This window comes from Calonectris borealis, chromosome 6 (assembly GCF_964195595.1).
Source record: "Calonectris borealis chromosome 6, bCalBor7.hap1.2, whole genome shotgun sequence".
In the NCBI taxonomy this organism is placed as follows: Eukaryota; Metazoa; Chordata; class Aves; order Procellariiformes; family Procellariidae; genus Calonectris; species Calonectris borealis.
The window spans coordinates 13,704,297-13,720,974 of record NC_134317.1 but is presented as its reverse complement, the minus strand read 5'-3'; the positions used below and the strand labels follow the sequence as shown (position 1 = coordinate 13,720,974).

At 41.9% G+C, this 16,678-nt stretch overlaps 1 protein-coding gene across 9 annotated transcripts in view; it reads right to left on the bottom strand.

Moving 5' to 3' along the window:
* CLASP1 (cytoplasmic linker associated protein 1) overlaps window positions 1-16,678 on the bottom strand; it is a 189,310-nt gene that overhangs the window by 89,552 nt on the left and 83,080 nt on the right. For all 9 annotated transcript variants that reach the window (XM_075152887.1, XM_075152882.1, XM_075152883.1 and 6 more), the window contains 6 exons: window positions 5,505-5,657; window positions 4,477-4,550; window positions 3,550-3,642; window positions 2,082-2,227; window positions 1,198-1,333; window positions 405-475 (listed from right to left, as the gene is read on the bottom strand). In XM_075152887.1, coding sequence (XP_075008988.1) covers window positions 405-475; window positions 1,198-1,333; window positions 2,082-2,227; window positions 3,550-3,642; window positions 4,477-4,550; window positions 5,505-5,657 — 673 coding nt within the window. The remainder of the gene's footprint in view (window positions 1-404; window positions 476-1,197; window positions 1,334-2,081; window positions 2,228-3,549; window positions 3,643-4,476; window positions 4,551-5,504; window positions 5,658-16,678) is intronic.

The window sequence follows — 16,678 nt, the reverse complement described above, 5'->3', positions numbered from 1 at the left end:
AAAGAGGGCTATTAGCACATCCAGTCCAATTTCCAGATGACACTATCACAGAACACTGACTGGCTGGCTCAAAGAAAATGTGTCACCATAATGGCTAGTAGTGCGGAATAGGAACATGTCTGTAAAGACGCCAAAATAATATGACGTTATTATAACGACATGTAAGCACAAAGATTAGTTTAACTAACATTTTTCTTTGAGGAAAAGTGCCTTTTCTTCTCTGCTTACACAAGATAGCTGACTTTGAATTTGATCCCAACTCTTGGGGAAGAACGCAATGCATTCTTTAGTAAGCGTGTACATCAACCCTTTCCATGAATAAAAACAAACATGAATTTTATCAGAAAGCACATGTGAACCTATTTACTGGTAAAAAAGAGAATAAATTCAAATCAAATGCTCACCTTCTAACTGCAACAGACTTGGAGGTACAATTACTGGTTATGATGGGTATTAATCGAGGGATGTGCGTATGCTAGAAGAAAAGAAACAACAAAACCAGGAAATCTTTACACCACAGTTCCATGAAATGAAAGACCGTCTCCTTCAGCCACCTGAGCTCAGTATGTAGATATTTATTCTTGTTCAATTCTTAAAAATAGAACTGCTAAATAAAGGAACACTAACAGATATGGACAAATATTTTTATTATTAAAAATTTTATCTATTAAAATACCTTTAACAGATATTTTGTTTCCTTCTATAATGACAGGCTCCAGTGAGTCAAGGAGCTGAAGTCACTGCAAGAGGATCTAAACTGTCAGTGGTGACAACTTGAGAGATATCAGGCTATCTACAGCTTCCCCAATGAATCACTAGGCAGAAGCCTACCTCCATGACCTAATGGTTTTAGGAAACGTGCACTGTCTGTCAGGAGTTTTAGAGCATAATTAAGAGGATGAGTCTGTCCTGCAAGGCAAGTTTAAAATCCATTTGAAGAAAAAAGTTTGCTCAGCTCTTAGAGGGATGGAAATATATTACCTCTGCAAAGAAACATTTTGCCTACTATTTTGGCAGGGCTTAACTATCATCACCTACATAAGGCTGCATGACATCTGAGAAAGCCAAGCCCAGCATAGTCAGAAAAGTAGATTAGGCACTTAATCTAATTTTCATTGCAGTAACATTCATATTTTTTCAGAAACACCACAGTATTTGGAAGCGATAACATTTTGTTCTCTTTTGATGTATACTTACTCGAATGATTAATCTAACTGCTACGACACCAGAAGTGGCCATGACTTTGGCACTGTTCGGAATTAGATTAAAAATTGTTGGCATGATGGCTTCTGCCCCATGGTCAAACTTGTTTCCCAGAACTGATGACAAATGTCTGAAAAACAGAATGAAGTCATGCTGGTAAGCGTGCTGAGGATTAAGCCCGTCAGACTTCTACAGAACGTCCGACATAAGCACATCTGACATCTCACTCTTCCCAACTGTCACCTCCTCTCCAATTCCAAAGGACAGAGAATACCACGTTTCAAAAAATAGTTCATTTACTTTCATTTAAAACTTATGTTCTGTGTTCATCTGAACTCTAGGAAACAGTAAGTTCAGCATAAAGTGAATAAAGCAACTAGCACAACTAAAAATTTTTTATCAAACAAATGGGACAACGCTGAAAGAATGTATTTTCCTGAATTTGTTAGTTTGTACCAGTTTCTCTGAACCTGTCTATTTTGCCTTAATAAGCACAAATTTCAAAAAAGCTGTTAGAAACACTGCAGTGCCCTTTTTCTTGAAGCATTTCACAAAGAATAACCCATCAAAAATGAAAACTAGCTCAATCCGAACCAGAAGAAAACATATGCCTTTTCAGCTTTATTGTTCAATCTTCCCTACTCGTTGCATGAATGCATGAGTTATTCATTCAGCATCATTCAAAACTTAAGAACACGGTGTGGCACAACTACAATTAGTGGCCTACATGCACGTGGTTTTAAACAGCTGTAGCAAAATCATGTTCTACCTATAACTATCTAGCACTAGCAGCACAAATTACATCCTAAATATGTTTTAACCAGTGCTTGTTCCTTTTTTCTACATCACATTTCAAGCGCATTTAGAAGTAAACTTACCCCAATGTGATACAAGCCTCTCGCACTACTTGAGACCGCAGGTCTTTAGCGGATAATTTAAATGCTCCATCCAAAAGTCTTAAGTGTTGGAAGAAGTTATCATATTCTGCAGCTCCAGCCAAAAGTAAGGAGCGTATCTTTTTCAACTGTTAGCACCATAAAAAAAAGCAGTGACTGTTAATGAGCAACAAACACAAGGACAGTTATGTTCAGGGCTGATGCTTGGTTTCCAGGGTCCTTGTACAACTGTTCCTCAACATGCATTGAGGAACTCCATTCTTAAAGTCCAAGCAATTTCATTATTTCAGATCTTATATTCAACTCATAGGTTAACATGCTAAGTACGATAATACAAACACATTAGCTAACTGTTATAGGAATCCAGAAGTGTTGCAAACAGCTATTCAAACTGTATTGTTAATAACCCAACCATTACTTTTTAAGCCAAAGGGTATCTTGAAGGGTATCCTCTATTCCCCTTAGAAACCATCTATTTACAACAGCTTCTAAAGCTTAGGTCGTCCTACAGCTGACTATTGTATTAAAAAGATGACTAGACTTAAAGGGCATGGCTCATATTCAGATCTGAGTAATACTGACTTATATCTAGAATATGTTCATCGACTTCATTAAAATAGTTATCTGGCTCTACTACTAGAGTTATCTGGCTGTAATTAATATTACAGGGACTACCATTTCATCCTACAGACATTCTTTTGGACACCTTCACAGGCCCTCATGTATACTGACACATCTATACAGTGCCTCGACTTACTGTTACTCAGTACGGCAAACAAAAAAAAACCTGAAGTAAGCTGAATCAGCACAGTTTGCCACTCAGATCTGCAATGCAGGATTTGACAGATATGCCAAAGTTGCTACACCAGTGAAGAAAGCCTACAGTGTACACACGATCATGCATCTATTTACATCATGAAAACACAGCTCACCTCAGTAAATAAAACTCAATCTTGGCATATATATAACACATCTGATTTGCCACTTCCCCATCTCTCACAGTCACATTTATTTATTCAAAACCTAAGTGTGTAAATTCTTTCTGAATTGTTTTACACCTCCTTTTGCAAAAACATAAATAAGTTCTCTATAAGCAAAGTGACTTTCTGCCTCATCAGGAAGTTTTAAGACATTCTGAATACCACTTTTAACATTTTGATTTTAGCATCTGCTAACAAATTTTTAGCTTTACATCTGGATTTGCTGCATGATTTTCAGTTCAACTTGAAGTTGCCTCAATGGATTCTTGTATATCGAATAGCACTTTCCTTCACAGATGTGGTTTAAATGCAGTCTCATAAGGAAAGCTTGGGAGGACATAACAGATGTTCACCACTTAAACTACATTCTAGTCTTACTCTGAGGTTCTCCTAGTACCCTTTTCATGGAATTAAGCTCAGTGCAGGAAAATCTTATATTAATAGAGTTCATATCTAGATTCACTGCTTACCGCGGAAACTCTCTGTTCCCAGTCGTGCTTATCATCTGATAGTATCTCTCTTATTTTGTTTATGGATTCCTCAAGATCCCGGCTAGAATAAATCTGCAAATTTAAATAGAGAGTAGCACAACAATGCAAGATTTACTTCAAAAAATCAGATCACTTCCCAACTACATTCTTATGTCCTTTGCTCCTCAACGCTTAAACGTCACATGCTAGCCTTGGACACAGCCGGCTTTGCACAGTGCAAAGAATTTACACCCGTTTCCTGCAATCAAAAAATTACTAAATGACCACAAGATGGTTAAAGGATCATGTTTTATTATTTTACTATATTTTCACAATTTTAAGCAGCGTTCCTGCAGCTGCTAGCAGCTATATTAGTGAAGACGTACAGAAGACCATGAGTGTTTACATGTGCTGTTCAGCTGTCCCAAAAATAAAGCTCTAGTGAAGGAGAAGGAATACGTGACACATGTCAGCTATCCAGCTAAATCCATCGGCAGACATGCACTGTCCAGTGTCCAGTTGCTGCACTCACAACAGCAGCGATCGCGGGGACGCAAGTCACCGTTACTGCTTTCAGTTCCCCGATGGTACAGATGAAATGTAGAGAAGCTTCTGCTGACTTAAGTTTTTGTTCGACCAACCTGCACTGCGCAGCGTGCGCGTCCAGTTCCAGCTCCATGTCCACTCCTGTGATACCTCCATCACAATCCTCCCACCCCCATTCCCTCCACTTCTGAGGGTTTCACACAAACTACTTGCAGATGCCACCATTTAAAACCTGCCTCCCTCCAACTTCCAACTTGCCTTCCTCTTAAAGAAGATTTGACAACATCACAATGAAGCACAACTTGCCAGTGATTAGGACTAGCTCCTATATCCATCTTCTGCTTTTTAGTACTGTGTGTTTTAACATGGAATTCTACTTACCTGAACCGTTGGGACATCTTCAAATGCCTTAATGAAGTCTTCTTCATCCACAGCACCTGCTCCCTCTTTGGCTGCTGACACACAAATGAAAAAGCCTTTTCAATCTTCTTATCAACAAGAGAATCAATTAAGAAACCACCAGCTATCAAGGCACCTAATCAGGAGAAAGTTCACTATCCATGCAGCCTCAAAGTGCTGCAGATGTAATGAAATCAGAGACAGGAAAATTCAATGCCAGGCACAGACCAGACATTCACAGCATCCTTCAACTCCTAGGCACAGAGGGCACATTAGGAAAGTCATTACAGTAGTCACTCAACAGTTAGGGGACACAGTCGGAAAGATGAAAGGGAATATTTACTTTAATTATATGGGAGATTTTATTTTAAAGTATTTAATCCCATCTATAATAGATGAAGGTGCAGATCTGACAGGTGCACAAACAGACAAATGATAAATAGTCTCTGGAATACTAATCAGATTAGAGACTGTCTGATATGGGGAACTTTCTCCATTTCTCTAGGTCACATGTAGAATTATAATCACACAGAATTATTGCTCACATTCAGAATTACTGCTCAGTTTTCTTTCTGCACCTTCATTACCAGCAATGCCCAAAGGTCTTAGAAGAAAGCCAACGTGTCAGTTTTAGATTGCTTGGGCTGAAGTTTAGCAAGGAGCCGTAAGCAGCCTGCCTCAGTTCAGCTAGATTTGCAGCTATAAAGGCAAAAATCTACACACTGCAACATTGACATGATTTACTCAACCCTCAGTGCACAACCTTTCAAAAATGCAAAGGTCCAACCTTTCAAAAATGCAAAACACATTATAGGGATGTAGGGATTGCTTAGAGATTCATCCTACCAAACTTCGGTTGTGGCATGCAGACAACATAGACGTAATGATTTCACAGGGGAAAATTTGTTACTGGATCCTGGGGGCCAGTCTGGAAGTTCTTGCAATAAGCTCAAACATGAACACTATAAATACTTCGCATAAAGGTCAATTCATACATGCTATTGGCTTACTTGAAGACTTGGAGCCCAGAGCTGCAGACCCAAGTCTGCGGGTCGTCCCCATCCCAACTCTGCGTGAGTTTGCAGGGGCCTTTGAAGATGTAGAGGAGCTAGCTGAGGAAGGCCTGTTCCCATCCACGGAGTCTTCATCATCAAAAATTTTATCTGCCAAAAAAAAGCACACTCAGCTCTAAGTCTGATGAAGCAAAGGGATGTCCCAAGGAACATACCCACGCGATGGCAAACATGCTGCATTTTCAGGTCTGCTCTGCCAGCTCTCATCTCAGCAGCATCTTCATGCTAGAAATCCGGTTGTTCAGGAATGACCACCAGGCCACCGAACCCAATCCTTGGCTATTGCGGCCACTATGTTATAAACCCTTTCAATGAATGCATTCAGATAAAAAGAATAAACTTCAAATCTACAGCAGAAAGGTGCAAGCCACAGATAGTACTTGGGGTGTTTACAGTCTGTATGTCTGATGTTTATGCCTCCGAGAGCTATTTTGCCATGGGCTGTAGTGAAACCAAGACCGTGAGCAAATCCAAGATCCAAGTGTGGCGGGGATCAGGCAGCACAGGCTGCCCTGTCACACCCCACCGACTGCCTCACCAGATCGAGAATAAACAGGTAACCCAGGAAAGATCGCATGGCAGCAACCATGCTGCTGATAAACCACAGACCATTAATCGCAGAGCCATCCAGAGCTACAAATCCACTTTAACTTTTTAAATGATCACCAGAGATTCTTTACAAGGGAATAGAAAAAGTTACCTCAAATTCATAAAAAACATAAATATAAGGTGTATTAAAATTTACTGAACCCTCTGTGTAGATCCAAAGAGAACAGCAGCCTCTACTCCCAAACGTGAACATAAATTAACTTAAAATGAATTACAGTCACTTTGATTCTCAGTGAAGGTCACTTCAATTCCAAAGGAGTGCTTATATTGCAGTTCTACACAGATTAGCTAATCCACTTTAAAAACCAGCCTTGGGTTGAAAGGTGACAAAGTGTTTGGACAGCTGATATGGATGGCGCACATTATTTATTGAGGCCAGAAAACCACCTCAGTCCCCATCACTTAGCTTTTCCACACTAACACTTCATTCAAGATTTGAGACTTGCTTCATGTCCATCCCTCTCCAACAGTCCAAGGTACGTACCCACTCTCCACCATTTCGGGAACATGTTCTTTGTGAAATTTCACTAGGCAAAAAAATCAAGCAGGTGCTTTAATCCATCCCTGTTCAGGAAAGCACCTGGGAATATCTAGTAACAAATACAGGCTCCTAGTTAGACGCTAATGAGTGAAATTTAATACAGGTTGAGCTTTCTGAAAGTAAGAAAATAAATTGATAACAGCAAAGACATATTCTAGGGGAGGTAAAAGAACAGAAAGAAAAGCCTGTACTGTCCTCAGCCCAACAGCCTTAAGGAGTTTTCCCTACCCAAAGTGGTATTGGCTTATTAGCAGCTGGGCACAGGAGAACTGTCACAAATCATCTAAAAACCTAAAAACCACATTACCAATATGCACCCTTGCACACGATGCCAAACTCCAATCACAGCACAACACTGAAATGACAGGTAGGCAGCAGCATCCAACAAATTAAGAAAGGTGGCCACGGACAGCTCTTCCCTTAATTTTGATGTTCAAGAAGTCTTGGAATATGGGAAAGGGCTAGGAAAAAAAAAAGTAACATCTAAAGGAAGGGGGTGATAAAATAACAGGTACTCGGACTGTTGTTCAGGCAAAAGTAAACAAGACATAAGTGAACATATGAACTTTAACATGAAGAAATTTAGGGTCACACAGCTAAGGAGAAGAACATAAGCCACAGTTCGGATGTGGGCTCTCTCTTTAACACAGTGCCCTAAGGCGGCCACGGAGACTGTGCTACCCCCCCTACTGACTGGTCATGTTCTGACATATATAATTCAAAAATAATTTGAAAAGAGCTCAGGGAAGGACCATGAGAATGATTAAAGGATTGGAAAATATGTTTTTAATTAAATTAAATGAAAATTCACTGTAGGGGACTGTTTAGCCTGGCCAGATTCTTAACAAGTTGCTTGATTATATTAACATAGCAACTCAAGATTTATTAACATAGTTTTCCAGTGTGATTTATTAATATTATTTCTCACCTAACAGAAAAATACACAGCAAGGCCACTGGCTGGAGGTTAAAAACAAATTAAATTCTGAATTGCCTTTTTTCCCCTCCCTTTTTTTTTTCCCCCTCCATTTTTTTCAATAATCACAGGACTGACTCCCTACAAGGTTAGGAGGTGTGTCACCCAGCAGATTCTACCACAGGCAGTTCTTAAAAGCAAGACTGAATTTTTTTTCCTGAAAGGTACAGTCTAGTTCAAACAGGAATTATTTCAAAAACATTATTTGGTGAGAGTTGCATAGGAGGTCATGGCAGCTCAAAATAGACTTTAAAACATGTAATCTCTGAAGCCTCTAGGAAGGGGTTTAAGTGATGCAGAAAGACTTGCACAGACCTTGAATACAAAAACTTCCAAGCAAAATTTGCCCCAAATGCATTTATTTCAAAAGCTCATCTATAGATATTAAGCAAATGATTATTTGTCTCGTATATATTACCAGCCAAGAAAAAGTCAGTCATACTCAAAACAAAAGATACTTTACTACTTCAAAACCACTTTTATCTAGGTAATAAAATTCTCCATCAGCTGCATTTCAGGCTATCTAGATGCAGTCTTAGTTAACTCATTTCTTTTATCTGCATTTTTAAAGCCTCACCCCTCTGAAAGAAGAGGGTGTGGTTTGCTATTTCATATAATAAATAAAAATTCAGAAAAACAGATATTAAAAGGATCGCACTCCTGTAGCATTTTAGCAATTAAATCAACTATCATCTTCATTTAAAACAGGCTTTTCCGAGCATTAGCTAAAAAAAAAAACAATACTCCAAAAAACCAACCAGCCCACAGTTTTGGGGATGTTTGGATTACAATCACATCTTCCTGTTCGTTAAGTCTACAAACTAAGCATTACATATTTATGAAATCAGAATATCCCTTCAATAACCAAACAGCATTTTCTCATCCGAGTAGTGCGGAATGACAGCGCCACAGTCAGAACTGCACATCAAGTCTTCCAGCAGCACGTGTGCAGGACAGAAAGAGAAACAAAGAACAGAAAGAAACCTGAACATGGAAGTACAGAAAATAAGAGAAAAACAAGCTACCATACATTACCATTAAAAAGCCTTTTTTTCCTCCCCATTTGTTGACTGCTGTTCACAGTAATCATTTGAACTAGGATCATATTTTTTGCAGCCTATCTGCAAATCACGAGGTGGTAAATTCAGCATGGGTGTAAGACTCATGACTCCAGCAGAGGTGCACCGAAGCGGAATCGGTGCCATGTTCTGACATTAAATAATCATTGATGTTCTCCCACCCCAAGACCCCCCCAGTGCTCATTTATAAGGGCCATATAGCAGTCTCCGTCAGAGATATGCCCTTATAAAAGAGGCCTTTGTCTCCTCACCACTCTGCTGTCTTAGAGAAACAGAGAACACAATTTGCTTTACGTTTTTCAATTCCTTTACATTATTTAAGAAGAAAAAAAAATTGCTTACAAGTACATATCCTTCTGCAAATAAGCTTCCTCAACATTCCTTCATATTTTCCATAGCGTGCCCAGATGTAACAGTGCTTCACAGAGCGCCACGGCTTTCAGTCCAGAACATAATCAATCATTGCCCCTCGTATTCATTAAGCATGCTGTCTTCACACGTGGATTTAAACAGCTATGGCTTCAGTCCTCTCTACGACTGCGGCTCTGCGGGATTCTCATCAACGCCCATTTCAGCCCAGGAAACTTCAGTTCACTTCTAGGAAGGAAATTCCCTGCTACCCGGGACAAATAATCCGGGATGAAGACGAGCTGAGTCTGCCTGGCTGGGCTGGCTTGAACTAGGAACCAGCCTGACTTTATCCCCTGGGAAACGCTAACAGGAGCATCTCAACAGCTGTCATCATTTGTCCATGACGAATAAATTTAGTCATTATTCATTTTAAAACGTAACCCCTTCAGGTCTGGGCAAGGTGTAAAATGGGGAGAAGAGACTGCGAGCTGTTCAGGAACCACAGCAAACAAGCATTTCCCCCGCCTGAACCGCCAGCCTGGGACCTTTTAAAGCAAAGTAATTGAGTCTCCAATTTCCTTTCCAATGAAAGGAGATGCTTTCTGGCTTTTAAAAAACTTTAAGATGTCAGATTCAAATCTTTTAGTTATTTATCTATAAGCTTTAGAGAAGAGAGCTTCTCTGTAATGACTAGGGTGTGAGAAAAGCAGCTTACGATCATGTCCGCTCCTAATGAAGATGCCCCCGCCATGGTCTTTAGGCCTCACTCTGCAAGGTCTGGCCCCGCTGTGCACACTTATCGTGTCCCATGTCCAAGCGTTAGGGCCACTGAAGTGGGCAAGCAACTTGCACGAATTTCCTTTTACAGGACACCACCTTCTCCCCCCCCCAATCGTACATTTAAATTTAAGCGGTTAAATCTCTAGTTCGACATCTAAATAGACTGAAGCACCGTGACCAGAAGGTGGAATCTATAGATGCTCTGCCTGCTCCGGAGGTACTCCTTTTTGCCAACCCAAGGTGCATTGGCCAACGTTTTTCAGACAGACACCCCGGACACCTCAGACCATGCCCTCCCTCAAGGCCAGCGTCTGGCACCCCCATCTCCAGCTGTAACTCCCCAGGACACGAGGCACAGCTCACTCCTCTCTGTGGGCGTACCACCAGCCTCCAAACCACCAGCTCCAGCTGAGGTTAAACACCTCTTCCCGTTAGCACACACCAATCCACGTATGGCCTAGCTGCAAGCCTGCTCAGCTCCAACATCTACAGGTACTGCACAGGTTTCTCCAGGAAAATGAGTTTATGAACCCACTGCAGATAAAGGGACATTCCTCAGCAGGACTAAGTGTTGAAAGACAAAGGAGTCATGGTGACGCGCGGCAGTACGCAGGCACAGCACACCACTAGGGTTTCTCGCTCGGCCATCTCCCACAGTCTCCCAGTTGTTCTCTCCTCCAGCCCCTCCTTCCCCACCCACCACACCAGGCACCGTATTTTGAGCCTTTAAAACACCATCCGCTTGGGCTCAGTGACACCGGTCAGACCCCCCAGTGCCACCCGCCGCCCCACTCCCCTTGGGTCCAGTTCTCCCAGGCTGACCCAGCCACCAGCCCCAGCCCAGCCCCGTTGCCGCCTTCGGGCACAATTCAGTGGAACACCTCATCACCCTTCACAACTGGCTTTCCTGAGAATTCCCAAAGCCCCGACCTCAGTGGGGATCCTTCCAAGGGCTCACCAGGACTGAGCCAGCCGCAGCAACGATTGTGTCTGCCAGGATGTGCATATCACCATTACCTTGGCTTCTTTCTCTTATCCCACCTACATTGCCCTATTTAAACTAGATATGTATAATTGTGGGTGGGAGTTTGTCTTCTGAATAAGGTTTCTACAGTGTAAGCCTAAACAATATATTTATGACCATAATAAATACAATAAGTAATACGGCTGCCATCAGCCACAGGTAAGGTGGTACTTAGAGACCTGAACCAAGAATGTCATGCCAGGTAAGTGGACAAATACTTTTTATTTCAATAATCCTTCTAGCACCCATGTGCTTTTCTTTAATCCAAAACGTTTCAGTTTTTCTTCCTTAGCTAGAAAAGGTGACACTCATCATCTTGGCTGCTGCCTCATTCTGTCTAATTATGAGCTAATGAAGCTGCTCATAACCTAACAGGTCTTCAACTGCTATCACAAAGGGAAAGAAGATTCCTGAAAGAAGTAATACTTGGAATTGTTTTCTGCTCCAAATACATCATATTTACACAGGCAGTTGTTCTGATACGCATCCTGCTGAGTCCCCAGTACATGGCTACAGTAATTTCAGAGTACTGATGTCTGCCATCCCTCTGTAAGCAGAAAAACAATTGGGCAGTATTAGCAATAATAAACAAAGCACATTTCTGTTAGCAAGGAATCCTACATTTATTAAACCAATTCCAGTATGATACAGCTAACTGAGGAAATTGATGTACACCCTGACCTGACCACATCCAACACCAGTCAGTCTGCATATAGAAAGTAAATACCAACTTCTACCTGAGAGAATAAGCAATAGCCCTTGGCAGCATTCAAAATCTGCTCTCAGGGATTGGCCTGGTAAACCAGACAAAAATCCTCCTGCAGAAGACTAATCTGAAATCATGCAACTCATGACTGATTCAAGTTACCCTTCTGAAGGATATTATACTTTTCAATCCTGAAATCAGACGGCTCCAATTTAAGTTGTATCCATGATGGCTGTGGGGAAGCTTGACAACAAGAGGCTAAAAGACTTGAAAACAAGAGACAAATAAAAAGGATTCAATATTTATGAGCCTGTTGGCTTCAAAACATGATTTTTAAAACCATAAGGTTGACAATATTAATGTCATCATGTTAACAAGCCACAGCATGCACACTCTAATAGCGTGAGCATTAACACAACTAAGAACACAGCAAAGTGCTTTTCCGAAACTTCTGTTCATGAAGCTAACACACCTGGAAATGGGAGTTAGTGAAACTGTCATTCAGACAGTTTTCAGCAATATGAAAGTTTCCGTTAGTTTTAAGTAGATTTAGAAAAGAGGTGGTACAAAGATTTCACATTCCTACAAACTTCGTAAAATTAAGTAGCAATAGGACACAACAAAATAGTTATGATACCGAGTGAAGAAGCAACAGCTCAAACAGCCAAAAGAATTCACAAAAGCACCAGAAGCTGAGACAAATCCATGAAAATAGCCAGGATTTATTAGTTTCACTAACAGACACCTAAACAAGAATCACAAACCCATGTGCTAGGAGCTGCACAGATACAGCCTTCGCCCCATACAGACTAAAAAAATAATAATAATCGAGAGACAGACACAGACATGCACACAAGGCAAAAAAAAAAGTGAAAAGAGAAAAAGATAAGGATCTGTTTTCCCCAAAGTCATCCCTGGAAATACAATATTCCCACAGTGCCTTTTCCAGCCAGCCACACAGCTTTCCGCCAGACCTCAAGAGCATCAGGAAATCCACAACACATACCTTGGAAAAAAACCCACCCCCACCCCAAAAGCCCACGTTTACATAGAGTTTCAATTTAAAGAGCAAAACCAGCCTTTCCCTACCCTGCACTTACCCCTCCTGTCACCCAGAGCTCGTTATTAGCCCTTTCAGGGCGCCCGCCTGCCGTTCATAACCAGGCTGTCTGTACAGAGATACCATTATCTCCGAACACAGCCTTCCACAAACACACCAATTATTTCAGAGTCTATTAAATGCTCCACAACAGGGTGTTATTTCTGTGTTTTGCTGCCTCAGCTTTCCCTGCTGACTGCACTTGGGGGTGCTGTCCCTTTTTTGTTCTGGACCCTTAAAAATACCCTTTACATTGCACGGGGTGGAAACACGCCAGCGGCAGCCCCAAGCACAGACATCACTCCCTCCTCACAGCGCTCTCGTTAGCATAATCTCCGCAGATAAAAATGCAAAGTGGGTCGTATACCCTGAGCCCTAGAGATACCAATCAATGAGAAAGGCTATTTATACAGGATGGACCAGGGGGATCTTTTAGAGTCAGGAAATATGTTCTTGCAGACCTACAGGAATTAATGGCCTATTGCAGGACTGGTATAGCTGCAGGAAAGCGTTCCTTGATTCCTGAACAGCAGATAAAGCAACTGGTTTTCCATTTTAATATTAATCATCTGTGCTTCACAGTGCCAATGTTAAGGTTTCTCCTCAGCCTTAGTAAAGTTTAATTATTTAGGCAAATAATTATATAAAAGAAAGCAAATTCTTCTGCCTTCATTCACAAGACAGCAAAATTCAATTCTGCAGAAGCACAGGAGCTCCCTCAGGCACCATCTTCATACACACACGTGGCAGGGATGTGTCAAGTTGAAGAGCAAACAATGAACATTTCCCCTCCTCGCCCTCACCTCCAGGTTTTAGCCAGCGCTCTGCACTTGCCAGAAAACCTACGGCAACAGCCTGGACTCCCTGTGCTTCCAGTGAGCCTCTGCTCTGTCAGAAATTCAGGCAGCAGGTAAAATGGGCAGCGGCATCATCCAGCTACCGGTCATCCACACTACACCACCACCCCAGGGCACAGCTTGCTTTGCCAGGGTCTGTAGCAGACCTTGCACAGTACTTGTTCTAAAATGATATAAACATGATTAAAAAGTATAGCCATTCCATAGAAGCGAGAAATATTTATTATTTTAACATGTGAGCAAACCGAAACGGAGTTGCTGAGGGATGTTCTCAGAGCCGTGAAGACTTCAGGCAACTGCCAGAATCTGGATTAAGCTCCATTCTTAAACATATGTTTTTTTCTAAATCACTTTTTCTACCTCCTACTAAAGGCGAGAGTAGTGTCCGAAATATTTTCTGATTTTCCCAATGTTATCTTCAAAACTGTTTTATTCATATTCAAAAAGGACATTTGCAAGCGGCTCAGAGAAACAAGAAATCACATCACAAGGTATTAGAAAAAAATATTTTAATTTAGCTCTTCTTGACAGGTTGCTTGAAGCTTAGCCACACTCGAAATTGAGTTCTCTGTATTTCAGAGGGATGGTACCCAGCAACACTACAGGAAAGCAGCTACCAAAGATGGTGCTAAACCGAGCTCCCAGCGAGACATCTGCTGGTGACGGCTTGGGTTTTGTTTGCCAAAACCCATATGAAAAAGCAGATGCCTGGGGAATTGATAGCTGAAGTTTTGTCTTACCTGGACTGCCTACACCCTACATAAATAAAGTGAATTAAGAGGCACACCAGGATTCTGAAGCCTTTAAATGGACAGATGCTTTTCACCCGCCAAGGACAGGAGCGCCGCGTGCAGAGCCATCAGGTGCCTCCAGCCCCAGCGACCAGGTTCAGGTTTCCAGCGATAGCACCATCTGCTGCCATGACATCACAGGGAAAGGCATCTTCTCCGGCCTGCACTCCTCAGCTGGCATTCCCTGCACAAGTCCCTCTGCCCACTCCAGTAACTATCACGGGCGTAGCTCACCTAGATGCTGACTGCTCTACCACGCGTCATCGTCAACAGAGGGAAATTGCATTTTATACTGCTGTCACCGACTGCTTCCTGAAGGGCTGCTCATTTTCTATACATGCAACACACCAAGGTGTAAAGCGGTGACAACCAGCACGCAGAGCTGTATTAGGAAGAGCATCCTGGTATTTTCAGGACAAAGCACTGTTACAAAAAGGCCAAAAGCATCTTACTGCCTCAAGTGACCCAGAGCACATTTTGGGGGGCAGAAATGCTGCAAGAGATCCCACTTCCAGCCACCACAACGTCCTCCCCGGTGCAAAGCCTGCTACTGCACACAGGTCCTGTGTCAGAAAGCTTTCTAGAAATACCTACAAGAAGACAAAAATGCCAAACTGCAGCCTTGTTTCCTTTCAGGATAGGTCTCAGAGGAATGCGGGGTCAGTAAAGTTAAGCCAGTAAGATGTGTTGGAGGGACCTGGGAAAGCTGTAGCAGGGGCCCTGTCCCAGACCTTCAGTTAGGTGTATTTACAATTAGTAACAAGGGCAACATGCTGCCTGGTACTTCGCATTTTCCAGGGGATGACCCTCTATGAGATGGTGGGGCATCCTAAACTTTCCAAGCAGCCCCCTCCAAGCCAAGAAACACGATGTGTGCAGTTATTCCTGAACAACGAAGGAAAAACCAATGCTGTCAGCCTACATCTCCTATACAGCCACAGGAGACAGGGCTTCTGTCCTGAGGCGTTCATCTGCCTGGTTAAAGGCTAATGCAAGAACATAGGTACTACAGCTGCAAAAACTGTATGGTTTTATGCACGTTACACATCAATGACTCGCACCCAGAATGCCTGGCCTGATGCATAATTAACATACTTTAATTCGACAACCATTTAAAATACTGTAAAATGCTCAGTGGGGCAATGACCATGATATAAGAATGTCTAAAACTGCAGGTGGTTGAGACAAAAGAACAACCATGAAAGGAAAACTACGGAGCAACGGGCAGGAACTCCACAGCCCACATGCATCTTGAGAAAGATTATCAACTACTACAACAGGTATGACCATGTGATGACCAGGATTTTCTACCATAAATAAATGCTTCATCTTTATAAAGATGCATATTACTACAGCGTATGAAGGCACGTATGCAAACACCAAAGTGTACAGACAGGTTTTGTTTATTTAAAACTAACTCAAAATTGGATTTTGTGACCAAGGCTATGTTCTGTATCTAACAAATGGTTACCAAACAGTGGTTTGAGATGCTCCTGCTGACAGAAAACATGTCTGGCAATGGCTTCAGGAGCTCCTGGGACAATTGCTACTAGGTTAAAGAGTTGGCTGTATGTTCTCCAGAGCATCCACTGCAGCTGTTAGCAAGGGAAAGGGATGGGGAACCTGCCTTGACACTGACTCTTACTCTGGAATATATAGTAGTAGTGACTGGTGCATCAGCACTCTCCCGATGCACTAAAAAGCAAAAGTTTCTGCCTACTCCTAACTAATAAAACCAGCACTCAGAGGCAGAGGATTCTTGTCTCCCCCCCCACCCCCCCGCACAATTCACCCCTATTCGAGCACGCAGAGCCTAGCTTTGATAAGCTACGTGCACACAGGATCTTACAAACCCTACTTCAGCACCATTATGCCAGTGCCAAAGTTTGCAGTCTGCACCAGCTTTTGTAATGTCTATGTAAGCATATTCAACTACAACCAGAGCTTAGATCAGCTAGTGAGAAATATCTATTCCCTACCCACATCACACTCATTTTGTGAAGCAGCAATGGTTTGCCATCAATCAAACCACCTTTGTTTATTCTCTTTTGAGACACTGGGTATAAAAACCCAATAACTGAATAATTAGTATTTTACATTTCCCAGGATCGTTGTAGAAAAAGCAGTGAAACCACACTCAAGAAGATCAGTGACGTCAATGGTAACTTTCTTTTTTTAGAAGCAAAAGCAGAAACTAGTAGGTAACAGATTATGAAAATGTTTTGGACTCTGACTGGTTTGAAAAAAGCACCCAACCTCAGAGCAGTAAGCCATGTTTTACTTTTACTGAAAAAATGCT